This window comes from Lynx rufus, unplaced genomic scaffold (genome assembly GCF_022079265.1).
Source record: "Lynx rufus isolate CCGP_SWC_20201006 ecotype Redwood Valley unplaced genomic scaffold, mLynRuf1.p SCAF_2, whole genome shotgun sequence".
In the NCBI taxonomy this organism is placed as follows: Eukaryota; Metazoa; Chordata; class Mammalia; order Carnivora; family Felidae; genus Lynx; species Lynx rufus.
In genome coordinates, this window is record NW_025814834.1 from 565,449 (window position 1) to 590,937 (window position 25,489).

Genomic DNA, 25,489 nt, shown 5'->3' on the forward strand with positions numbered 1-25,489 from the left:
TGCTAGAACTCGTTTTATCACGCGGCATGTCGGTTCTCGGTTCTGCGGAACCAGGGGTGTCTTCAACATGCTTTTGAGTGATAACTAGAGACCCATAGATAGTTCTAGTCTCCAGTGCGATTCTCCCGGTGGCACATGGGAGATAGAGCTGTGCCCCGCATGCAGAGAGCTGGGGGTGGGGAGGGCCCTGAGCCACAGTGTCGGGGCCAGCATCTCTGGTGCGGGGCCACCTGCCCTGGGGGCTGGGAGGGAGGTGGCAGGGAAGCTCCAGGTGCTGCTGCGGGCAGGGGGTTGGGAGGGTGGCAGCCGGCACCTGAGGGGCTAGGGCTCATGAGCAGAGGCCCAGGGTCACCGAGGGCACCACGGCTCTGGGCCAAGAAGGGGCAGAAGGTGGGCTGTGGCCTCTGAGCGCAGTGAGCCTTTGACATCTCCGTGGCGGCAGAGTCCCTCACCTCCAGGTGGGACTGCTGGCTTGGGGTGACCCCCGTGACCTCAGAGAGAAGGGACTTGTGAGGCCTGGCCACCTCCTGGCAGTGTAGGCTGTGGGCCCAAACTCCTCTCTGAGCTCTGGGAGTAGTTGTCCTTTGCTCCGTTTGTTCCAGAGAGAGCCTGTCTCCAGGGAAGGGTACAGGAGGGGTGATTGGACTGGCTACCCTGTCACAGGCCAGGGTAGAGTGCTCGGCCGGGCACCGTGCCGCCGGTGGATGAGGGAAGGTAAAGCGGGGGGCAGAAGGGCTCACCTCATTCTCAGCCAGCGCCTGCTTGGCGAGGTAGTACTCTCGCTTCACCTTGACCTCCACGGACTCAGGAATGTCGGGTACCAGGAGGTCGAGGATCCGGCCGATGGAGAACACCACGTGCTGGGGGCAGGACACAGTACGAGCAGTGGGAGGGCGCCCACCCCTCGGTAGGACAGACGCCTGCGGTGGCCTTAATGGGGCCACGGGTGCACACCTGCTCCCCAGGTGTGAGCTGAGCTGGAGAGGAGCAGGTGCAGGAAAGGAAAGCCCTGGAGGCAGAAGCCACCGCTACGGAGACCTGCCCCAGGTCTCGCGGCCTGTGGAGCCTCCCCGGACCCAGCAGTGCCCAGAGCAGTTCAGTATCCACACAACCTAGGCCAGGCAGGGGTTGACAAAGTTTCCAAGACGGGGAAACGACAGTGCACAGGAGAGTGGCCCTGTGACCGGGTAGTAGCTTGGTTGCACACCTCCCCACCCCTACCCCCACCAACACACACACACACACACACACACACACACACACACACACACCCCCCCCACATGGTGGGATTAGGCAAAGCATCCTGGGGGAGGGGTGGGTGTCCTGCTAAGGCCAGGAGAGCCAGTCGGGGGAGCCAGCGGGAACTAGGAACTTGGCTAACCTCAAACACTATGACGAAGGCCAGGCGGATGGCCAGAAGATTCCAGTATGTTGGAGAATACTGCCCATCATCTTCCCTGAAAGCCTGATACCTGCAGGAGACACGGAACTCAGTGTGGGGAGCTGGGGCTGAGGGTCAGCTGAGGAGCTGGCAGGGGCCCTTCGTAGCTTCTCTACTTTTTCCTTCCCTGATCGTGTAGTTCTGGGCCTGGCTTGCCTGAGAGTGCCTGGAGGAGGGAATATTCCTCAACGGTACTGAACAGTGCCTTCGGCTTTAATTCTTGGGGTTCCGGGGTTCCAAAGGGATGGATGGGCTGGACTGTCCCATTCCCTACAGCCTGCACTGGGCCCCAGAGTGGCAAATGCCCTGTCAGTGTCATGGATGTGATAATACGATGAATCTGCTTCCGCCGGTGATGTCAACCTCGTCAACACTGAAAACCTGCCATTTGGAGATCAGTCAGCTGTGCCCAGACACCTGTCCTGCATGGCTCTCGCTGACTAGAATAAGCTGATGTTAAGTTTTGCTTGCTATTTCCAATTTGTCATCTTGTCGTCCTCTGACAACTTCCTGTATTTCCGGTTAGATTCGGCGTTCCATTTTGACATAAACTGCCATGCGACCCTCCATGGAAAGCAGTATTAGGGCCAGCTTTGTAGAAAAAGAAACAATTCTTGAACATTAAAAAAAGTTACTGAAGGAAAAATCCTCAAAGCACGTAATAAACTCTAAGTGGCCTAACTAGGCACAACAGAAGAAAGACTGGGGACTTGGAGACGATCATATGAAGTCACCCTGAACGCAACACAGAGAGCCAAAAGATTGCAAGACGTATCGGTGCCCTTGGGAGGTGAAGGGAGAACAGAGGTGCTCCAACATAGCAGTTCCAGAAGCGGAGAATGAATGCAAAGAAAAGTGAGAGCAGCTCTGTTTGAAAAATGAAATGGAGAGGTTTCCACGGGGCGCCTGGGTGGCTCAGGCGGTTAAATGTCTGATCAGCTCAGGTCATGAGTTCGGACCCCGCACTGGGCTCTGTGCTGACAGCTCGAAACCTGGAGCCTGCTCCGGATCCTGTGTCTCCCTCTCTCTCTGTCCCTCCCCTGCTCACACTTTTCTCTCTCTCAAAAATAAACATTAAAAGAAGAAAAAAAAAAGAAACCGAAACGGAGAGGTTTCCAGAACTAAAGACAGACATCACCTTTCAGATCAAAAGCACGTAACTGATTTCCAGTGAGAAGCTTTTAAATAAACTCTACGATGGCAGAGACCTATTAGTAACACAAGTCAAGGAAGATGAGGAAAACCTTCTATGCTTACCAGAGCTTTCCACAAGAGAGTAATAGTCCCAAAGAGCTAAGGGAAGATAGCTCAATGGAGAACTGTATACCTGCTATTGGAAGGACAAAGAGAGATTTTCCGATATAAAAGGCAACATACAAAAGGGTTTGCCAACTACACACCATTCCCAAAAGCGCTAGTCAAGGATGTACTTCTGCAAGAATGAAAGTGAATTCAGAGGGAAGGCAAAGCGTAAGAAACCCCTGTAGCCGCAGAAGCTACCAAAACATACCATATAGACATGATTAACAAATGACTAGAATGTTTTTATTTTTTAATACTAAAACTCTGTATAACAATAAGATGGAGTGGTGGATGCTAAATAGGCGAAAAAGCATGTGAATTCCTTTAGTCTGATAGGAAAGTTTATATAGTTAAGAATGTATGCTAAAAATGTAAGGATAATCTCTCAAAGAATAAAAATATACACCATCAGTTCTAAATGAGCATAAAGAAAAAAAATTCTAGTCATCCACCAGAAAGCAAGAGAAGAAAAAGGAAAAAAAAATGAATGGAAAAAGTATCCACTAAGAAGAGATCACAAATAAGAACTTATGCAACTAAGAACCTCACGATACATAAAGCAAGATGTGACAGAACTACATGAAGAAACTGATAACTCTACATTCCTGGAAAGATTTTCACTTCGCCTGTATCAGAATCTGATAACGCAGCGAGGTGGGGGGTGCAGAAAAAATCCAAACAAGAAAGTTAAGAAGCCTTACCTCAGAGGTTTATAGACAGCCTTACTTTAAAACAGATAATACAAGATTCAAGTTCACTTGAACCAGCAAAAATCAAGTGAGCAGATCATAAAGGAAAACAACACATGTTAAGAGATTTGTATCATATGGACTCTTCAGGTTCTCTGATCACCAAGCAGTTAAACCAGAATGGTTTTTTATAAGTAGAAGAAAAAAACAACAAAAACAAACCTCCACACTGGAGAACTTTTCTAAATAATTCACAGATAAGTAGGGGGATAACAACTGCAGTTAAGAGATTCAGAAGTGAAGGGACAGGTATTATCAACGAAATGAGGCTTTTAAGGAGTAGGGTCAAGTAAACTTATAGACATAAATACATTTATTAAAATGAAAGACAGAAAAGGGCGCTTGGGTGGCTTAGCTGGTTAAGCATCCGACTTCAGCTCAGGTCATGATCTCACGGTTCGTGGGTTCAAGCCCCGCATCAGGCTCTGTGCTGACCGCTCAGGGACTGGAGCCTGCTTTGGATTCTATGTCTCCCCCTCTCTCTGCTCCTCCCCCGCTCATGCTCTCTCTCTCTCAAACATTAAAAAAAATTTTTTTAATGAAAGACTGAAAGCAAATGAGCTATGATGTCAAGTTCAGAAGATTGACTTTTTAAGAGGAAAGAAAACTATCTGGAAAGAAAATGAGATAACTACCAAAACAGAGCTTAAGCAAATCATCGTAGAATACTATGAACAAGTTTGTGTCATTCTGTTTTTAAAAGTAGTTGGAATAGGGACGCCTGGGTGGCTCACGGTTAAGTGCCAACCTCGCCTCGGGTCATGACCTTGCGGTTCATGAGTTCCAACCCGGCATCGGGCTCTGTGCTGACAGCTTAGAGCCTGGAGCCCCATTCGAATTCTGCATCTCCCTCCCCCGCTCGCGCTCTGCCTCTCTCTCTCTCAGAGATAATAAACATTTTAAAAAATAACAAAAATAAAATAAGTAGCTGGAATGCAGTTTTCTGCAAATGAAATTGCCAAAACCGAGAAGAAACAGAGACGGGAAATAAACCTATGCCCATGAAGGGAATGGCAATGGAAGTAACAGGCGCCTCCCCAGGGGCCCAGTGTTGCCTACCAAGTCGGCCCGGGTCGCCGTGTCCCCAGACGCCGGCCTGCGCTCTCACCTCCTCCCCACCCCCACCCCTCCCCCAGCCCCCGCCCCCGCCCCCCCGACGCGGGTCTGCGCCTCCGGGCCCCGCCCCCACCGGCTCCCCGGCCCCGCCCCCGGCCCCACCTGCAAGTGCGGTTGTGCGCGGAGGCGAAGGCGGGCGGCGCGCGCGCCAGCGTGAAGTTGACGAAGCCGCGCAGGTCGGGGGCGCGGGTCCACCGGTAGTAGGCGCGCGGCAGGAAGTCGGACGAGAAGGCCAGCAGGAAGGCCTGGGCGCGGGGCGGCTGGTCAGCGCGGGCCCGTCCGCGCGGCCCCGGCGCCCCCGCCCCGCCCCGCCCGCGCGCTCACGTTGCTGACGACCGCCAGGTGCGCGATGCCAGCCAGGATGTGGGACCAGATGCCGATGTCCTGCGCGCGCTCGGCCACCGGGCGCCGGTGCTCGCAGACGAACTTGCGCGCGTCCAGGCGGATCTCCACCCAGTTGTTGAGCAGCGCGAAGAGCGGCGCGAGCGGACACGCGGCCACGAAGATGGTGACGAAGCCGAACTGCAGCACTGTGGGCGAGGGCCCCCGGCCCGCACTGTGTGAGCCCTGTCCGCCCGCTGAGGCCGGTGAGCAGAGCCACCCGCGCCTGCCCCCAGTGGGTGCCACTGCCCCGCCCGCCAGCCCTTCGCAGGCCCTCCTCTCCGGAGGCTCTGGGGACACCTGCTGTTCCTGCTCGGCTCATCTGAGACTCAGCTGCAGAGCCCCCGCCCCCGGGAGTTCTCCCCTGACTGCTCCCACAGCGCTGCAGGCGTTTCTGGCCGAGCTTGGGCCTCCCCTGGCTCTCTGAGGTCAGGGACTCTGGAACTCTCCAACCTGGGTGCTCAGACACCCTGGGGGCTCGTGCAGCGATGGAAACAGAAACCTTCTGATTTCAGAGCCGATTTCACCATTCACCCCTCTGGAGGTCGGGGAGCTTTAGGGAATGGCTTTTGTTGTTTTTAGGTTATTTTTCAGTAATCTCAACATGCAACCTGGGGCTCGAACTCACAAGATCAAGAGTCACCGGCCCACCGACTGAGCCAGCCGGGTGCAACCCCCACCCCCACCACAGCTTCCTGAAAGGGGTTCCTGGGTCTCATGTGAAATCCTGAAGGAGAGCATTGGGTCCCACTTCCTGTTGTCCAGTGAAATAGGGACACATGAGGTCCATCAACCCCACTCACATGCTATGAAAAAGCATGACTCTCCAAGAACTGTCCTGCTCCCTTTTATGCAAAGAACGACGTCACCACTGTCACTCGTTTTGCTTTGGCTTCCGGAGACCTCAGTGTGTTGGGTTCAGATGCAGTGCTTTAGAGTAGGAGTGTGCCGTGATGGCTTCCCCTCCCTTGTCTCTGGGTAAGACCCTGGACGGGCAGGGGACCACTACCCATAGTAGACACAGCCCCTGCCCTCCGAAAGCGCTCCACCCCACGTGGGGAATGAGCCGCAGGCATGGGCACCACCTGGCTAGGGCACAGTTGAGGGTCCAGTGAAGAGTGTGGGCATCGACAAGCTCTCAAGAAAATCAGCTCCTCGAGCCCACCACCTCCCGCCCCCAGGGCCGGGTCTCTTGTGCACCTCTCCTCACTCCCTCCATGTGCCCTGGCCCATGCTTCCCAGGGTTGGGGGAGATTAAGGAGCACCCCACCCACTGCCCCCAGGCCCTCTTCTGAACCCCCGTGCCCAGGGCACCGTCCCTTCCCACCCTCGGCCATCCTTCTTCAAGATCTCCCCTCTCCAAACCCCACAATCTCCCTTCCGGAACCTTTGCAGGCCCAGCTCCACCAGGGACCCTCTGTCCCCACGTCCACATCATCTTTCAAGGTAGATGTACCCAGAGGAACACAGGCTGGAGCCCCTCTCGGGGTATGGCTGCCCCTCCCCCCCCCCCAAGTCGCCGGTGCCGGCCGAGGCCGTGGCCGCTAACATGGCTCCTACCCATTTCGAGGTACTCGTCGAACAGACCCTCACAGGGCAGAAGCTCGTAGTCGGCCTCCCAAGGTGCCTGGCCAACTGCCTCAGAAGCCCCCGCCTTCCTCTTCTTGGAGCGCAGCCGGAACTTCTGCCACCAGCCCTGTAGCTTCCTAGAGGAGGAGACATCCAGGAAAATGGCCCTTGTTCTCCCAGGCCTGGCCACGCTTGCTCTGTGGGTGAGGGGCAGCAGGGGGAGGAGGGCCTGGGCCATAGGGAGGACAGGGGTGAAGATCTCGTGGAACTCACTGGCTGAGAGCATCTACATCCCCCCCCCCCACCCCGCCATGGGGGCAACCCCCCCTCCGACCGCCCCCACCCCCCACCCACAGCGCCCTGGGGAACTGCAGAGAGGTTCCGAGCGCTAAGTCAAGGTCGGGAGGGGGCAAAGGACACCGCGGTGCCAGTGGGGGCAAATGTGTGCGTCGCTCTATCATATTCGGGGAGGGGGGGGTGTGTCTGTTGCTTTGCCACACTGTCAGGTGTCCAGCCCCTGTCCCCGCCAGGCACCGAGGTGCATGCTGCCCTTGTAATCTCACATTCAGCTTCAGGGCACCAACTGCCCAGAGAAGCAAGGCCACACCCAGGGGTGTGGGGGGTGTGGATTGGTCACGGCCCCACAGCTAAGGGGAGTCAGCTAGTGGGGGAAGATCAGGTGTGCAGGGGCCGACGGGAGGGTGTCCGGGTCGGCTCCAGCCTGGGAGGGGCACCCCGTTGCCTTGAGGAGGGCCACGGTGGTGCCAGTGGGGTGGCACCGGGGAGATGGAACCCCAGTCGTCCCTGGTCGGGGCACCTGAAGCCTGGGGCCTCTCGCTGCTCCCTCTGGTGCTGGCCTCGAGGCTGGGGATGCTCAAGAATGCCCCGGCCCGGCTAGAGTGGGCTGCACACGTGATGGGCCAGCACGGGTGGGGCAGGGCCCGGGAACCCAGGCCTCCCCGCCACCCCAGAGCCGGCCCAGGGCCAGAGGCCTTCGTGAGCCTGCCCGGCGACCACGCGCCACACGGGGCGGTGGCTGGGGCACACCCTCCCCCTCCCTTGCAGATGAGGCATCGAGGTCCGGCGGGGCCTGGACCCGCCTTCTCCACCTCTTCTTCCGGGCTGGGGCTGGGCCAGGGGCTGCTCTCCCAGACGCTCCCAAATCCCACGGCCCCTGGCTGCTGCCCAGGGCAGGGTGGGGTGGCTCACGGGACGAGAATCTCCTGCACGTTGTTGATGATCTGCTTGCCCACCATGATGACCAGGAGCTCCTGTGCCAGCTCGATGAGGCAGCCTCCGGCCGCACACTACAGCAGCAAGGCTTCAGGTTAGCTCTGGGAGGGACCGGGCTCATCTCCGCCACCCTTCTCTGTGCCTCGAAGGCGTCCCCTCCCACGCCGTCCTCTCCCTTTCAGACATGCCACAGCACACCCAGGACTGCAGAGACTGTCCCTCCCTCTCCTCGACCTCATGCAACCACCCCCCAGTCTCCCCCAGATCCAGCTGGCAGACTGTGCATAGAGATGACGGGGGTGCTGCCCTGTAGCACCCCAGCTTTCCTTTGGGGACCCACACAAAGGTGGGTTATGTGGGGCTCACCCTAACCTGTGCCTCCAGGGAGGACTCAAGATGTAGGCCCCACGAATCGGTGACCCGAGTCAAGTGAGAGTCGGGCTGGGGCTCTTACGGGGGCTCCTGAGGCGGCACAGGGGTACTGAGCTCGAGGGTGTCAGGCCAACTGCAGGGTCTCCCCCACCAGCTAAGGAGAACCTGCCTGAGTGCACGCCAGCGATGGGGAAAGCAGCTCGGCACTGGTTAGACACCTGGATCCAGCCATACCTGAGCCCACGGGGCCCTGAATGTGTTCGGTACCAGAGCCAGTGGCACTCCCTGTTTTGCTTAAGCCAGTTTGAGTTGGGAACTTTTCCCACTGACAACTGAATGCCGCTTCACTGATACGGCGTGTCGTGCACAGTCGTGCCCCCAGGTCGGGGTCCCAGCTGCCTGTCCCTAGGAAGCTCCTCCCATCTCATGGAAAATGGAGGGTGTCCCTCAGAGGTGGCAACTTTGCGGTCAGCTCTTGGGTTGGGTCCCAGCCCAAACCTGCGGGAAGGAAGGAGACCCTCTTTTTCTCAGAAAGGAGAAGCGGGTCTTTTAGGTGATGAGCTCAGCAGGAGCTATCAGACCCCCACCCGTGTCCCCTGACCCAGCTCGGAAGCTACCTGTGGACCGTCCCAGGCACGCCCCTCATGCTGCCTGCACCTCTGGGCTCGGGCGTGCTTGGCCTTGCCCTGGTGAGGAACCGGATGCACGAGGACCATTTGGATATTTCCTCCAATGTCCCAGAAGGTCCAGGACAGAGTCGCACCCAGGGGCTCATAGCAGTGACCCCTCCCTCAAATGCAGGCACGCTCCCTTCTCCTGCCCCGCCCCCACCCCTCACATGCTTGCTGGGGTAACGCCCACAACAATTGCTTGCCCCTGAGTTTTTGGGGTCTGCTTGGGGGACCCCACACGATAGCGATGCTTCATCCTGCACCAAACCCACTTCCACGTCCACCAGGTTCACGCCTGGCTCTCGCAGCAGCCTGTGCTAATGGGGTCGGGGCTGGCCGCGGGGAGAAGCCAGGGCCGCCCTGGCCACGGGCACCGAGCCCCTGAGGGTGTCCAGCCCCTGCACCCCCGCTCCCCCACGGTGGTTCGGGTCCTTCGCCAGGGCTGGAACCCGGCTCAGGTGTGCACCGAGCCACACGGGAACAGGAGGCACGAGCAGGACCTGTGACTAGGTGTGCAAGCGGTGCGGGGTCGTGCGGGGCAGGAAGGTCCGAGGCCCCGGAGACTCAGGAGGCGCGCCCCAGGGTCTCCGCCTCCGTTGGCGGGTGCTGGCCTCCCCACACACTCACCTCCTCGTTGCGGACCCCAAATAAGGTGTGATAGTTGCCCGGGTGTCCCACAAACCTGGAGGAGAATTGGGGCCCGGAGGCCATGAGTGAGGAGGGGCTGCTGCCCCCTCGCCCGCCTGACAGGAGGAACACCAGGTGGGCCGGAAGCCGAGTCTGCTCAGAGGCCCGAGGCCAGGACTGGCCCCGGTCCCACCCTCGGCTCCTGTGCCAACAGCCCCCTTCCCTGGGCGTCTGGACGGCGTCCCGTGCCCACCGGGGGGAACAGGAGGGTAGAGTGGAGGGAGCGGTGCTGACCTGCCCTTGAAGAAGGCGATGTAGATGGGGGAGGAGTAGAAGTTGACAAACTGGAAGATGAACACCTTGAGGGTGAAGGCGTCCTCGAACTTGGTCTGCGTGCGGTGCATTTCTGCGGCACAGGGCGGGGGCCTCGCTCAGTCCCCCGCGTGAGGCCAGCCAGGGAGGGAGGAGAAGGTCGCATTGCCGGATGCTTTAAGGAAACTCACTCGAGAATGGGGTGGAGTATGGCACTCCTAAATGTCTATTTTCAAAGTCACTTAAAAACATTGCATTGGTAGAGGAGGAGCTGGGGGAAGGGAAGGGAGGTGGCACCGACGCTGTTACCACGGTGCGCACAGGTGGGCACAAGGGGTTGGAGCGACAGAAGAGAGCCTGGGGGCTGGGCGGAGGAGGTGTCCGGGGCTGGGGACATACAATGTTAGTCGAGGGGGACACCCGTGGCTGGAAAGGGGGGACGCACGAAGCCTGCTGTTGCAGAAACACTCGGGGCAACAGAGCCCGTCCCTGCTGTCCCCACACCTGGAGCCTCTCCTTGGACACCTGCCCACTGCTGTCCCCACACCACCGTCCCCAGGTGAGTCCTCTGTCCCTCTCTTAGGCCAGGCTGGTAACAGGTAAGCAGTTTGTGTGGAACGGACAGACTGGTTCATTAGCGTTTGTCCTTAGGAGATGGGGGTCAGGGAAAGGAGGAGAGAGGCTGGCAGAGAGGGGATGGAGAGAGGGGCAGGAAGGGCAGAGCAGAGGGAAGGGGCTCAGGAAAGTGGAGGGGGCTGGGTATGTCCCGGGCCCCGGAGGGGTAGCTCAGCTGTGAGGGTCTCCCGTTCTCCGCCCACGGAGGCCCCACTCAGTGCTATGTGTGAGGCCCCTGGGCAGGGTCCCACATGCCCCGTCGGTGCCTCGCTCAGACAGAAGGGCCCATAGGTAGGACAGAAAGTCGAGTTCTGGCCGGCAGGGCTGGGCGGGTCCCAGGGTCAGCGCCCAGCGTCCTTGGCCACTCACCCCATCTCGTCAGGATGTGGGCCAGGGCCACGTAGATCTTGGAGAGGACGAGGATGAAGACCAGGTTCACCACCGACCCCGTGAAGCTGGCGATGCGCGAGGCCTGAGGGGAGCTGGCGGGTCAGAGTGGAGCGCGGGAGGGGCGGTCCAGAGCCTTCCACCCCACCCAGCGGGAGCGGGCGGTGGAGGCTCACCCAGGCTGCGAGGAGGGTGTTGTTCGACCTGGATACGAGGATGGCCATGATGGCCCGGTACAGGATGACGGACACAAGGCACACGACCACCACGGCCACCTGTGGGGCAAGGCAAGTGCGTGAGCCCCCGTGCGGCGGCCTGGCACCGCAGGGCCCTCTAGAGCTGGCCGTGGTCCCCGCCCATCCTAGTTGGGGGGCAGAGGGGGAGGGTGCGGAGGAAGGTCATTCAGAATGGAGGGTGGGCACCACGTGGATGGCCAGAGGCCGCCGTGCGTCGCTCTGGGCCCTCGATGCTACGGAGCCGTCCCTCCTACCCCCACCCTGCGCCCTCGGCAACCGAACGTTGGGGATTGCTAACGTCTCGGAAGGGGAGGGAGAGGGAGGTGGTCCTGTCTGGAAGCCCCTCTGGCTGGAGAGCAGGGGGGGGTGGGCCCCCGTGCTGGATGCTCCCCCCACGTTTGAAGGCTGCCCCAGGCCCGCGTCCACGGGAAACCTTCCCAGAGCCCCCACCTGGCACACACCGCCTCCTACAGCCTGGACCCCCGAGCGTGGCCCCGGGCGTGGTCCCCTGTCTGGAGCCCGGGCACACAGAGGCCTTCTGGGGCCTTCTGGGAGCCGTGAGAGTCTCGTGGGTCCCAGAAGCAGCCTCGGGCTCCCAGCCTCAAGGGGAGAAGGGGTGACGAAAGGTGCCCCACGGGGCTCACGTCGGGGAGGGGAGGGCAGGGTGGCAGGGGCTCCCTCACCATCATCACGACCACCGTGGAGCCGGCCAGCACGCGGCGTACGCGGCTCCTCTCCGGGAAGTAGGGCTCGTCCTCCCCGGTGACGGGGTTCGGGGCCGTCGTGGGGGCCGAGGCGGCGAACTGGGGCCGTGGCCTCTCCTGGAAGGGAGCCCGCGTTCAGCAGCGGCCCGCGCGCGCGGGGAGGAGCGGCCCCGGTCCCGGGGACCCACCTCGATGTCCTCGTAGTCCGAGCAGCCCCAGCGGTAGGCCAGCGTGGCGCTCTGGCGCTTCCAGTACTCCAGCAGCAGCACGGCCCACAGCGCCATGAACGCGCTGAAGAACACGGTGCCGCCGTGGTCGAAGAGCCGGCCGGCCTGCGGGCGCGGGCGGGCGCGGCTGTGACTCGCGTGGGACCCCTGGGCCCTGCGTCCCGCCGAGTGCTCCCTTTTGGAAGGCAACACCTCTCCTGTGCCTGCCCGTCGCCCTGCTTGTCTCTCCGCGCGCAGGCCCACGGACGGGGAGGGCGTCGCCCCGGGGTGGCCCCTGATCGCCGCGATTCAGGGAACGGGACGCGGGACGTCCCACTCCGCCTCAACGCTGCTACGGGCTGAGACTTTGGGGGACGTTGGGTTGGGGCGAGCGTATTTGGCACACGGGATGGATGTGAAGTTTCGGGGGCCAGAGGGCGGACGGTGATAGGTTGAACTGTGACGTCCCCCTGGAACCACGGATCGTAACCTCATCTGCAATGAGGGCCTTCGCGCATATAGTTAAGGTAAGGACCTCTGGGTGGGAGCACTCGGGACGGCCCCTAAGCCCAGTGACAGCTTTAGAAAAGAAGGGGAAACAGGAAAGACGGGGACAGAGGTTGGGGGACGCAAGCCAACCAACACCGAAGACTCCTGCAGCCCCACGCACTAGGAGAGGGCCGTGGAGCAGACGCCCCAGAAGAAACCAGACCCTGCGGCCGCTGGTCTCGGACTTGGGGCCCCCAGAGCTGTGAGAAAACGGTTCTGGTGTTTTAAGCCCCTCGGCATCCAGCAGCCCTGGGAAGCTGATTCCGACGGGGGTCCCAGGGGTGTACCAAAAGTGTGTCTGGGCTGCGGGTCCATCCTGGGCACCAGGGCGCCCGGTCCAATGTGGGTGGCGCGCAGGCAAGGCCACAGGGCCGCCGTCCCCGTGGAAAAGCCCACGTGCCCGGGCAGTGCGCGGTGCTGACGTGTGGGCGGACAGGGTCCGGGACCCAAGGAGCCTCCCTCCTCCCGCCTCCCGCTCGGGCGGTCTGTGCCCCAAAAGTTTCGGGGTTTGTCTGCCTCGGGGAGTCTTCCAGGCGACCTTGGCTACTCATGCGCCACAACACAACGCAGCTAAAGCTGGCACGGCTCCAGCTGGAGCGCTGCCACAGCGGGCCTGCCTTCAACGGTGCCAGAGCTGGTGTTACCGACAGGCGGGGCCCTCCCCTCCCCCGTCACCCTCGTACCTGGGCCAGGGTGCAGGCACCGGAGAGCAGCCAGAAGGGGCAGTCCAGGCAGAGCGGGCACATCTCAAAGTGATCGGTGCTGCTGCACAACTCCTGCCTTCCGGGCACGAGGACAGGCTGCAGGAGCCCTAGGGGAGCAGGCTCACGCCAGCCCCACCCCTTGCCCTCTGCCTCCCCCCAGCTGCCTTCGCCAGGCTCAGCGTTTCTTTAAAAAGCGGCTTTAAGGGGCGCCTGGGTGGTTCGGTCGGTAAGCGCCCCACTTTGGCTCAGGTCACGATCTCACGGTTCGTGGGTCTGAGCCCCGTGCTGGGCTCTGTGCCGTCAGCCCGGAGCCCCCTTTGGATCCTCGGTTCCCCTGTCTGTGCCCCTACCCCCATCCCCCCTCGAAAATAAGCATTGAAAAATAATAAAAAATTGCTTTAAGATATATGCAATGCAAATTTTTAAAAATATTTTTAACGTTTATTTTTGAGACAGAGTAAGCAGGGGAGGGGCAGAGAGCGAGGGAGACACAGAAACCGAAGCAGGCTCCAGGCTCCGAGCTGTCAGCACAGAGCCTGACGTGGGGCTCGAACCCATGAACTGCGAGATCATGACCTGAGCCAAAGTTGGATGCTTAACCCACTGAGCCACCCAGGTGCTCCTATGCGCTGATAATTTTTGAGATAACTTTTTGAAATTTTAGCTCCATAATGAAGTAAAACCCAAGGCCATTTATTGATAAGAAAAGCTTATACTATTACAAGAAGCGAGGGTAAGTACCAATAAAATCAATCCGGGAGCACACCCGTGCACCTGTCAGCCTTCCAGCCAGGTCCACGGTGTCCTCTACGACAGGAGGGCATGGTCATGCTCAGTGCTCACCTCCATCCCCAGCTCTGCACAGGGCCTGGCACCTGTGGGTCCCTGAACCACACGCCCGCCTCAGGAGACACAGGGCAAGGCTCGGGGGCTGGGAGATGACACTTACGTGGGTATGTCTGAGAACACCAGGAAACAGCCCGCCAGGAACACCAGAGTGCCCACTGCCGCTGCCGGCAGGAGCCAGCCCGTGTAGAACCCTGCAGGGCAACACTGGAGTTGGCCCTCCGGGACTGGGCGGAGGGACCCTGGGAGTCCGCCGTCGGTGCCCCGAGTGGGCCCGTGTACCCAGCGCAGAGCGAAGCAGTGGGTGGGGTCTGCACAGCCACACTTGTCCCCGGGGAACCCATGCTCCGCCAGCAGAGTCAGACCTTCTGCTGGCAGCTCTGAGCAGAGCCCCCTGCTCCTGGCCTCGGCACTTGACTCCCCCAGAGCCCCAGCCCAGTGTGGCGACACCTCCTGGACACCCCTTTCCCGAGTCCAATTGGTCTCTAAGCACCATGCCTGGGATGGACGGCCCCATCGTGGGAAGCACACCGCTCACTGCACTCCACCCTGGGAGACCGATGGCGGTCCATTCTGGATGCTTCCCTCTGCCTCAGCCCACCCACTGTGGCCAGATTCCTGTTACCCCCAATCCCTCAAGCGGTCACCCCACCGTCTCCCATGGGTCTGCCTCCAGCCCCATCCTGCATGGGCAGAGGGACTTCCGTAGAAGGCCGGCCTGTCTGGAACCCAGATGAAGACCCTGTCCTCGTGCCGTCTGCGGCCCTCCAACCTGGCTTTGCTGTCCCATGGACCCCGCTCCCCCCGGCCCCCTTGGGGTCCTCGCACACATGCTATGCCTTGGGCTGCATGCCTGGGCCCGGTGCACCCTTCCACCCTCCCAGCCCTCTCTGGGGCCACAGAGGCTGTGGGTGGCCTCTCCTTCTGTGTCACCCATGGCTGGTGCCTTCCATGAGAGCAGAGTCCCTGCGTGCTGCACAGCATCCCCAGCGTGGCTTGAGGCCTGAACAGATGCATGCATGCACGACTGAAGGGCTGCCCGTGCCCGGGGCTGGAGGGCACGGGTACTGTGTTTAGGGATGAGAAAGGACTTCAGAAGTTTTGGGGCACAGAACAGTGGGGAGAGGGCCATGCTCATGGGGGTGAGCCTGTGAGGGGGCCGAGGACCCCGGGCTGCCCAGGGAAGAAGGTCGTTCCAAAGGTGCCAGTCTGCCTGCAGGTGAGAAGAGGGTGGCTGGCCCTGGACCCCAGGCAGGGGTGACCTCAGCTGGTCGGGAGCTCCTGGAGCGGCCCAGGGCCTCGTGGGCCGCATCTGGTGGGCTGGGGACACTGGGGGCGGAGTCAGGAGGGCCCTACCTGCGGAGGGGTGTTCCTAGTCCCTTGCTGGGGTGTCAGGGCCCAGAAGAGCCACAGGAATAGTACTGGGGCTGGTGGTCGCTGGGCAGGTAAGGCTGGGGATCGGGAAGGGTTTCCCCAGGAGGGGGTTTCCTCCAGGGGGAGGTGGCTCTCCCCGGGGGGGCAGGACTCACCAAGCCAGGCGAAGTAGAAGGCCACCTTCTCCCCGAAGTATCTGCGCACGTGGTCCAGAGGCTGGTACTTGTTCCACTGGCTCCAGCGAGCCCAGTACCGGAACAGAACCTGCCTTTGGGTGAGGCCCGGGGCCTGAGGGCCCTCTGGGGGTGTCCTGAACGGGCCCTGTGGACAAGAAGCTGTCGGGTGGGGAGACCCAGGCTGGCCGACCGGGCACTGTCGTAGGTGTGGGGCTCAGGAGGGCTGCCTGAGGAAGGAAAGAGGGGTGGGGGGGGGCGAGGGGCCAGGAAGGCCTCTGAGGAAGGGCTATCTGCGTTGAGCCCCTCAGCCAGGGCTCCTGGGGCCTGGGGCCAGGGCAGGGAAGGGTCTGGAAGACACCAGGAGGCATGTCTGGGTAGGGGCTCCTGCCACCCAGAGATGTGCAGCCCACAGCAACCACAGGGCAAGTGGGGCGGGCTGTGCCTGTGGAAAAGCAGTGCCTCCCAGAGCCAGGCGGCACTCGCCATCCCGCCTGTTGCCTTATGTACCCCTAGGCAGCGTCTGGGGAGGAGGGACAGTCCCCACGGTCACACAGCTGTGGGTACCGGCCTGCCCTAGCCCTGCAGGCCCCACCCTCTTTGTGCAGCTCTGAGGACTCGTGGTGGGTACTGCGCAGGGGGCCGGGCGGAAAACAGCTTCCAGACCTACACGGTGGACATTTTGCCAGGACCCTGGTCAGGCCAACAGGTGCCACTCCCTGCTACCGCCCTAGTTTACCTGGCTTCGAGAGGGGCACAGAAGACCTCCCCGTCTTCCCCAAGACCGAAGCTGTCCAGGGAGGGAGGGCTACTGGGCCTGTCACATGGCAAGGAGGGTGGCATCTGGCCACCGCAGCCTCAGACAGGCCCTCGTGTGGCCCTGTCGCGTGGCAAGCGTGGCCTGGGCCGCCCGTCTGACCACAGCTGCCTAGCACAGAGGGGGCCGCTGCCCCACATGCCCGGAGGTGGACGGCCAGACCCGGCGGTCCTCCTCAACCAGGAACCCACCCTAATGCCCAGGCCAGGGCCCCACCCCACCCCATCAAGCCCCTGGTCTCACATCATGCAGGGGGAAGGCCGCGCTAAAGACACCCTCCGCCAGCAGCTGGTCGATCCCGCACAGGCCTTTCTTCTCGTGGCCATACGGGGTCTTGGCCAGGATCGCAAACAGCTAGGGGTGGTGGGAACAGTGCCGGTTACCTGTCACGTGCCAGCAGGCAGGACCAGCCCGGCCCGCTGATCCCCGGCCGAGCCCTCTGCCGACAAGCAGTGACGAGACTTTGTGGGTCCAGCCCTTCCGCACGTGGCTGGCTCCCACATACCACCGTCCCCGACGCCCCACTTTACTTTGGCCACAGTCACAGGAGTCCAGTCTGGATCTGAACCCAGGCCCCAACTCAGGGTCACAGCCTCCACCCGGGTGCCTGTGTCAGGGGTGGGCACCGCCCCTGGCCCCCGGGCAGCCCACACGGCCTCCTGCTCTTTGGTGGTCAGCGGGGGACTCGCGGGGCAGGCCTGTCGTGGCGTCTTCCCCACCACAGGCCACCGGAACAGGCCTCCTGGAGGGCCTCTGTCGGGGGTGCTGTGGCTGTGCCGGTGCTCTGGCCCTCGGCCCCTCCTCACCAGCCAGCAGGACCCACACCACCACCCCCCCTCCCCCGGGCCTGGTGCCTCTGGCCGTCTGCCCCGCAAGCCACAGTTGTGGCGTCCGTTCAGGGTCCTGGGGGCCCCGAGGCGTGCCGAGCGGGGCCCCCGCCGTGCCGTGAGGTGGGGGGTAGCCCCGGTCACGGGACAGTCTTCCTGCGTCCACGGCTCGGCTCCCCTCTGTTCCCGGCTCGGGGCCGGGAGGTCTGAGGCCCACAGCCACACACTCACAATCTGGTGCCGCTCGGTGCTGGTAAAGAAGTTTTCTTGGTCGTCACTCCCGAGGAACCTGAGGGCGCGGGAAAAGGGCAGAACTTGAGAACCTGCGCACACGCAGGAGAGCACACACGGGCACATGACACGGGACACACACGAGTACACATGGTGCACACGGGCGCACACGCACAGCCTCATCCCGCAGCTGGGAAGACAACCCCTAACCTGGGAGCACAATCAACTCCTGCTTTGCCTTTTCCAGTCTGGGGGCAGGAGGTCACAGCCGGGTCCCCGGACAGCACGGAAGCACCCCCCGACAGCCCGTGTGGGAGCACCAGGCTCACCAAGGAGCCCCGTAGCCTTCCACACTCCCCCTGAGACTCTAAGCAGGGGGTCAATGGCCTCGTGGGTGGTGCCTGGTGGTGGCCTGTGCGGATGGACGATCGGCCAGGGGCCCTCCCTGGGCCCGCGGAATCCTGGGAAGCCCCAGAACTGCTGGCTTCCCCCCGAAAGGAGGGGAGCTCGGCACGGGCAGGAAGACCACCTGCGAAGCTTCGGTGCTGGTCACCGACAGGGGTCCCCACCGCCCCTGGACACTCCCCTCTTCCGTGGCTGGGGTGGCCGTGCGGCTGGGCTGTCCCATGCATGCGGACAGCGCCTCCCGAGCCGAGACAGCGCCCCCTGTCTCTGCCTCAGAAGCAAGGAGCCTGAGCCCTGAAGACCGTGCAGAGCAGGGACCTGCCCACCCACCACAGACCAACAGCTGAGAGGGAAACGGACCTAAGCGCCCAGCGGGTTTGGGGGACGTTTGTCTCACCTTGACAGCTTGCTCACTTTGAACGGGCAGGAGTAATACTCAGGGGGCACGTCGGGCACGTCCTCCAGCAGGATGTTGGGGAGCCCCAGCCACGCCAGCAGGCCCGCCGACCAGTTGGAGGCCTGGTTGGGCAGCTCCTGGAGGGCACGGTTGCACTCCTGAGCGGATTCGGACGCAGAGGCGGGCACCACGTGTGGGGTGGGGGTGCGTGGGTTTAGAAAGTGGGCAGAGGGAGCCTGCCCGCCCTCCCCTGGCTCTGGAGCCTGCGCGGATCGACCGGGCCAGCCCCCGGCGCTCTCTGGGCCTTGGGCCATGGTGGGCAGCGGGAGCAGCCCCCAGGCATATCATCCGGAGGTCACCTGGAAAGTGCTGCCCCTCGCCCCGTGTCCCCCAGGCTGGGGCTTGTCCCCAGTGGGTGGTTTCTGGTTGGGGGGGGGCTCTGGGGTCTGGGCCTGGAGGAGTCCAGGCGGCCAGTTCAGAGCCTTGGCTCCTATGCACACTCCCTACCCCCCGAGCCCGGTACCTCGACCCTCTCTGCCCACCAAGGCTTCTTGGGGCACAGTGATGCGGGTGGGAGGGACCCTCGCGGACACCGAGCGGGAGCCTCCAGGGGTGTTGGTATCGGCCGTGGTATGAGGGCGCAATCGTGAGTGACCTTCGCTTGCGGAGGACCCCCTCCCCCCGCCCCGGGCACACCCGGGCACCTGCAGGGGCAGCTTCAGACGCAGGTCCTCGGCGTAGTAGCAGAGCACGGCCCAGGGGGCCCTGAGGAGGACGTAGTGCACTGCTCCGTTCTCACCCTGGACAGCACGCTGCAGAGACCAAGGGCTCCATGAGAGCCTGAGGGGCGTGTGCACCTACGCGTGTGTGTGTGTGCACGCTTGGAGTGCGTGCACGTGTGTCCACTTACACTCCTGGGAAAGACAGATGCTTCTGTAGCCATGGTAACAAGTAACCAGCACCGGTTTTAAGTCTGTTCCATAAATGACAACTTGCCTGTTGAATGTGCCTCCGAAAGCTGACCGGGCAGTGACCGCCCCCATTCAGCCACCAGCCCAGCGGCCACGGAGGGACACGGCACCCAGCCTGCGCCAGCCACGCCCCTTGGGAACTGGCAGGACCAAACACACCCTTCCCCAAAGCCTGCCTCGTCCAGAGACTGTGGCTGACCCGCCCCACTCTCCTGATGTCAGCAGGCAATAGAGTCAGCTTTTGGTTTGCAGAGACTGAACGATGGTCTTGTCCTTTGACGGGCCGCTGGGCCTCTATGTTATGCGTGCACATGTGTGCACACGTGTTTAGTGCATGCGCGTGACTGTCATATGCGTGCGCACATGTGGAGACACGTCGCAGGCCCTCTTGGGTCTCTGAGAGGGAACTTGGGGCACCCCGGTCCGGTGCACACGGTCTGGGGCCTGGTTTCCAGAACCTTGCCTAGTTCAGGTGCTCTCAGCCTGCCCTGCGTCACAGCCTTTAGGGTTCCCTGAATGCCAATGGCCAGCCCCCGCCCAGGGCCCACTGGAGCAGACACGCCCGGGGCGGGATGGGTGCTTCGGGCGACCGGCTGGCTGTGCTGTGCGCCGGGAGCTGCCACCTAGACTGAAGACTCGGGGCACGTCAGTCACCGTGGTGGGGCAGCCGCCCACTGCTGTCCCCTGTGGCTGTTCTCCTGTGACCCCCACTAGAAGGTAAGACCGCCCATTCTGGGAAAAGGTTTTGCAATCTCATGTGGCCACACCCGTGAGCCAAAGCTTTCTCCAAGATAAGGGGGGGGGGGGACACCTTTCATCCCCACTCACCGACTGTCAGGTGGACCCAAACTCAAAGGGGGGAGGGTGTTGCTCTTGTCCCCCCGCCATCCCACTGTGGGTATGTCTGCCACCAGCTACAGCCCTCTGGAGGGGCCTCAGGGGTGGGGAAGGTCAGCAAATCCGACACGTCCTCCCACAGGAACGGAGAGGTAAGTGGGGGCACATTCACGCGGGGGTTCTCTGGGCAAGGGCAGCAGCCCCACAGCGAGTACATGGGTGTAGCTCACAAGCATGGTGTCAGGAGGGGTTACACCGAGCCCGAGTCCGTTCCATCAAGTTCAAACAAACCAAGCCGTACTGTTTGCAACATAAAGTTGGTGCTAACATGACGAGCAACACACGAAAATGTGATTAATGTGAAATTCGGGGCTGCTTTGCTCTGGGCGGGGAGAGGGCACCCGATGGCTGAGTCCGTTCCTGGGGACGGCAGAGGGCGGAGGACACACGTGCAGCGAGCCCAGCCAGGGTTCGGGGACGAGACGACGAGAGGGTGCCCTGCCACTGCTGGAAGAGGTCTAAGTGGGGTCACTGGCACAGGGGACACAGTGAGGGAGGGGCTGCTTTAGCTGCTCAGTTCTAGAAACACACAGTCATCATCACAAGTGTGACACCGGGACGGTTCAGCGGAGGTGGGTCAGACCGGTGGGTCTGACGGGCTCTGGCTCCCACGAGCGAGCGTGGGGCGGGACCGGGGCAGGTGCTGGGCCGGCCTGTGCTAGGGGTCCCATAGGCACAGGGGGCTGGCACAGGGGCCGGGCTCCCAGCAGGAACTGGGCTCTTGCTTCGTCCCAGGGCTCTGGACCCCACGCCCTCGGGCTTTGTCGGGAAGGTGGTGGATCACTGAACGGATGCAGTGCCCAGAACGGACCCCAAGTACCTGGTCCACGTGTAGCCCAGCGGCGCGGAGGTTATCCAGAAAGGTCTCCCTCCAGGCACCGCGCGTGTCCGTCTCGTCCCGGCCGGCGCCACCCTGCTGCCGACCCAGCCTCAGGTCTTCCTCCCAAACGAGGACGAAGTCTGCCAGAAACCACAGGGACGGAGGCAGGGCTGGCATTCCGGCCAGGACACCCAGGCTCCAAGTGGGAAGTGGGACCCGAGCTCTCAGACACTCGCCCTGCTCCTGGGTGTCTCCCTCTGGGCCCTCACTCTGGTCCCGCCCAGGGCTGGGAGCACCGGGGGCGCCGGCTGGCGGGACGGGCTGGAGACGGGCTGGGGCCTGCTCCTGAGATCCCTGTGTGGCTCCCACTCCCGCAGGTAGGTGCCAACCCCCCACAGGGGGCTTTAAGGACTTCACGTGTAAGCCATCACAGGATTTCCTCCCGGCCACAGAGACTGCAAAGGCTGGACACAATGTGGCAAGCCCCTGGTCTTCTGGCACCAGACAGCCGCGGGCGCAGGGCCAAGGCCTCTGAGATCTGAGAGCAGGGGAGCACAGGGGTGAGCCCAGACCCACTTGGGGGTTCTCCCTAAGAGCTGTTTCTAAACTGCGGGGTGGGGCAACAGAGCCCAAGAGGCATTGCTGAGCGATGAGTGAGGTCAGAATTGGGGGCTGCGGAGGGGGGCCTGGGGCCCGAGGGGTGTCATGTGGAGACGACAGAGAGGACAGAGCCCTTGTGGCTCCGGAGCTGCCGACGCGCAGAGACCCCAGAGGAGGCACGGCGCTGGGGCTCCGGCGGCAGAATGGGGGCAGCGGGTGGGGGCCCTGGCTTTCCAGGTGACACTCCGGCTCCTACCCCAGGAGCCAGGACTCCACCACAGGAGTTAAGGGGCACACCGGAGGGGGGCAGAGTTGATAAAATCAGCAGAAACAGACCCGGAGACGAGCCACATGGTGGAACTCGCAGAACAGGGCCGAGAGGAGGAACAGTGATGGAGGTAAAGCCGAGAAAGGAGTCCAGGACGGGCAATGGTTGGAGAGTGGGATTACTTCAAGGGAGACTTCGGATCTATGAAAAGGAATCAGGTAGACGTTCGAGAACAGCATGCCGCAGCACCTGACACAACGGAAGACAGCTCTGGCGGACCGAAGGACAGACCGGTCCTTCAGCAAGGACAGAAAACGTCCCAACTGGACTCAGAGTAAAAAGGACGGAAAGAACGGAACATGGTACCTGAAGGGTGGGGTCCCGGTCAAAAGGCCCAATGCGCTGCAAGCCGAGGACCAGGAGAGGGTAGGAGAGCAGCAGTCTTTGAAGAAAAACGGTCAAGAATTTCCCGACCTGATGAAAGAACTGACTCCAGAGCGACTCCCAAACAGGATAAAGCAGCTGCGCTCAGGAAAATCAAGATACAGCGTACCTCCGCTGTAAACTAAGGAAAGATGAATCTTACAGGCGGCAAGAGTAAAGAGAACACACTGTTTTTCAGGGGGACAAGAGTGATACATACACTTGATCTCTCGACAGGAACAAAGGGACAATGGGATGGCATCTTTGACCTGCTGAGGGACAGATGCCACACGCCAGAATTCCTGATCCCGCGGAAATGTCCTTCAGAAACGAAGGCTCATGAAAACGTTCTGCAACAGCACAAATCAGAGACTTAGTTCCAGCACACCTGCTCTAAATTACTGAAGGAAATTCTTCCGTCTGCACAAGATCATCTTGGGCGGAAGTGCTGATGTGCAGGGAGGGAACCCAAATGGAAACACACAGGAAAATATGAGAGCGCAACTGTCTCTATGTAGAGACGACACAATCTTGTATGCAGGAAATCCAAAGTCCCAAACTAGTAGAACTAATAACAGGTTTGGCAAAGTTCCAGGATGCAAGATCAACATATGGAAATCAACTGGGTTTCAATACACTAGCAATAAACCAGCTAAGAATGAAATGAGGAAAACCACTTCCGTGTAGAACGGCACCAAACACAAAATACTTACAAATACATGTAACAAGAGATGTGCAAGATTTAGACATTGAAAGCCACCAAATATCGTTGAAACAAATTAAAGAGCAAATAAATGCAAAGACATTCCACGTGCATGAATCAGAAGATTAATATTATCATGATGGCAGCACTCCCAGAGTTAATCTACAGAGTCAACACAATCCTTATCAAAATCCTAGCTGGCTTATTATTATTGGGTTTTTTTTTTTTTTTTTGCAGAAATTGACAAGATTGAATTTATTTGGAAATAAGAGGAGACCCCGAATGAACAAAACGATGTTGAAAAAGAAGAACAAAGCTGTCGGGCTCACACTTTTTGACTTCAAAACTGTCTATGAAGCTAGAATAACCAAGACAGTGTGGTACCAGTCTACGGACAGACATATAGATGAATGGTATATTTGAGATTCTGAAAAACCCACATATTTATGGTCAATCCATTTTTTACAAAGGGGACATTACAATTCAATAGGAAAAAAAGTGTTTTCCACAAATGGTGCTGGGACAAGTGTATACCTAGATTGAAAAGAATGATTTTGGTCCCTTACCTCACACCATATACAAAGTGCAGTTATGATAACCAGAGAAAGATGGTGGACCTAAGTATAAGAACCAAAATGATAGAGCCCTGATGAGGAAACAGTGGTACATCTTCATGACCTGGTGTAGGTGACGATGTCTTAGACATGACACCAAAAGCATAGCAATAAGAGAGAATACTAATAAATTGGACTTCATCAAAATTAAAAACACATATGCTTCAGAAGCATCACCAGGAAAGTGAAAAATACCCCACAGAATGGGAGAAAATATTAGAAACCGTATATCTGGCAAGGGAGAACTTTTCTAACTCAACATTAAAAAAACAAATAGCCCAATTTAAAAATGGGCAATGGTTTTGAATAGACATTTTTCTAAAGAAGGTGTGTAAACGGCCAATAAGGCCATGAAGTGATGCTCAATATCATCAGCCCTTGGGGACTTTCCAGTCAAAACAATGAGATAGATGCCATTTCATCCTCACTAGGGCAGTCGGCACACAGATAGACAACAGGCAGGTTAGGATGGATGTCGCGCAACTGCTGTGCTTTGTAAAGTGGTAGTTACTCTGGAAAATAGTTTGGTGGTTTCCCAAAAATGTTCAACTTTGAAGCGCCTGGGTGGCTCAGTCGGTTGAGCGTCCGACTTCAGCTCAGGTCATGATCTCGCAGTTCATGGGTTCGAGCCCCACGTCGGGCTCTGTGCTGACAGCTCAGAGCCCAGAGTCTACTTCCGATTCTGCATCCCCCTCTCTCTCTGCCCCTTCCCCTGCTCGTGCATGTGCTCTCTCTCTCTCTCTCTCTCAAATATATAAACACTAAAAAAAGTTTAACGTTGAGTTACTATCTGACCTTGTGATTCCGCTCAAGTGTACATGGCCAAGAAAATCAAGCACATCCACGTGAAACCTTGTGCACGAATGGCCACTGTTGCTGCGGTCCTCACAAAAGCCACAAAAGGGGAACAAGCAAAACACCCGCCATCAATTCTTTCGGGGATACACATAGAAGTCGGATTGCTGGATTATATGGTATTTCTTTTTTTCTTTCAATTTTTATTAAAGTTTATCTATTTCTTTTGAGAGAGAGAGAGAAGAGAGAGAATGAGCGGGGGAGGGGCAGAGCGAGAGGGAGGAGAGAATCCCAAGCAGGCTCCGCACCGTCAGCACAGAGCCCGACGCGGGGCTCGATCCCACCAGCTGTGAGATCACGACCTGAGCTGAAACCAAGAGTCAGTTGCTCAACCCACCGAGGCCCCCAGGCGCATGGTATCTCTTGGTTTAATTTTTAGGAACCACCACACCATTTCCCACGGCGGCTGTACATTCACCTTCCCTCCAGCTGTGCACAGGGTTCCAATCTCCTCACATCCTTGCCGATGCTGGTTATTTTCTGTTTTATTTTATTATTTTTAATAATAGCTGTCCTGGTCGGTGTCTACTTTCTGGGCCGCAGGGAGAGCGAGGTGGCACCAGGGAGCCCAGGCAGGGGGTGGTTGGCACTCTGGGCTCAGGGCAGACGGTACCGTGGGGGCGGGGGGTGAGGATAAGTGGAGCTTAATGGACTTTGAGGTTAGAAAAGGTGTGGGCTACAAGAGACAGTCTGCGTTTGTCTTGAGGCCAGAGCAGGAGAGAGGCGGGCCACCCCCCCCCCGGCCCTCCAGAGCCTCTCAGCCCACCCCCCTTCAGGGCGGACTCCCCCCACTTCCCTACCATCTCCCTGGCTGTGCTCTGCTCACCACGAGGCCCTCCCCGCACCCCCGGCACGGCGGCTGGCACCGAGTCGGCTCAGGAGACAGTGCCGGGCGAGGGAGGGGCGGCCTGGTTGCTGAGGACGGTGACCTGCCACCACCCGTGGGCATCCCGTCTGCGTCCCCACCCCCAGGACCAACACGGGCACAGCTGGCAGACACTGGGAGGGGCTCACCTACTCGGGGCTTGGAGGGGCTCCCCACCCTGCCGGCGGCCTCCCGGTGTCCACTCTGCTGGAAGGAAAGGAAGAGAGAT

The 25,489-nt window shown here is 59.9% G+C and overlaps 1 protein-coding gene across 9 annotated transcripts in view; it reads right to left on the reverse strand.

Moving 5' to 3' along the window:
* The window catches only part of ANO7 (anoctamin 7), a 29,547-nt gene continuing 4,058 nt past the window's right edge, over positions 1-25,489 (reverse strand). Inside the window, exons 3-24 of one of the 9 annotated variants that reach the window (XM_047085483.1) lie at positions 25,410-25,464; positions 20,933-21,072; positions 18,949-19,056; positions 18,245-18,381; positions 17,443-17,500; positions 16,628-16,738; positions 15,550-15,715; positions 14,124-14,214; positions 13,154-13,250; positions 11,904-12,047; positions 11,695-11,832; positions 10,952-11,050; positions 10,758-10,860; positions 9,756-9,867; positions 9,462-9,516; positions 7,768-7,865; positions 6,550-6,695; positions 4,933-5,138; positions 4,711-4,853; positions 1,382-1,472; positions 741-860; positions 1-609 (exon numbers count right to left, since the gene is read on the reverse strand). In XM_047085483.1, the coding sequence (XP_046941439.1) occupies positions 493-609; positions 741-860; positions 1,382-1,472; positions 4,711-4,853; positions 4,933-5,138; positions 6,550-6,695; positions 7,768-7,865; positions 9,462-9,516; positions 9,756-9,867; positions 10,758-10,860; positions 10,952-11,050; positions 11,695-11,832; positions 11,904-12,047; positions 13,154-13,250; positions 14,124-14,214; positions 15,550-15,715; positions 16,628-16,738; positions 17,443-17,500; positions 18,245-18,381; positions 18,949-19,056; positions 20,933-21,072; positions 25,410-25,464 (2,535 nt within the window). In that variant the 3' untranslated portion in view covers positions 1-492. Of the gene's footprint in view, positions 610-740; positions 861-1,381; positions 1,473-4,710; positions 4,854-4,932; positions 5,139-5,212; positions 5,920-6,549; positions 6,696-7,767; positions 7,866-9,461; positions 9,517-9,755; positions 9,868-10,757; positions 10,861-10,951; positions 11,051-11,694; positions 11,833-11,903; positions 12,118-13,153; positions 13,282-14,123; positions 14,215-15,549; positions 16,600-16,627; positions 16,739-17,442; positions 17,501-18,244; positions 18,382-18,948; positions 19,057-20,932; positions 21,073-25,409; positions 25,468-25,489 lie in introns of those variants that run through there. The other 8 variants (XM_047085478.1, XM_047085480.1, XM_047085481.1 and 5 more) reach the window with 8 other exon arrangements.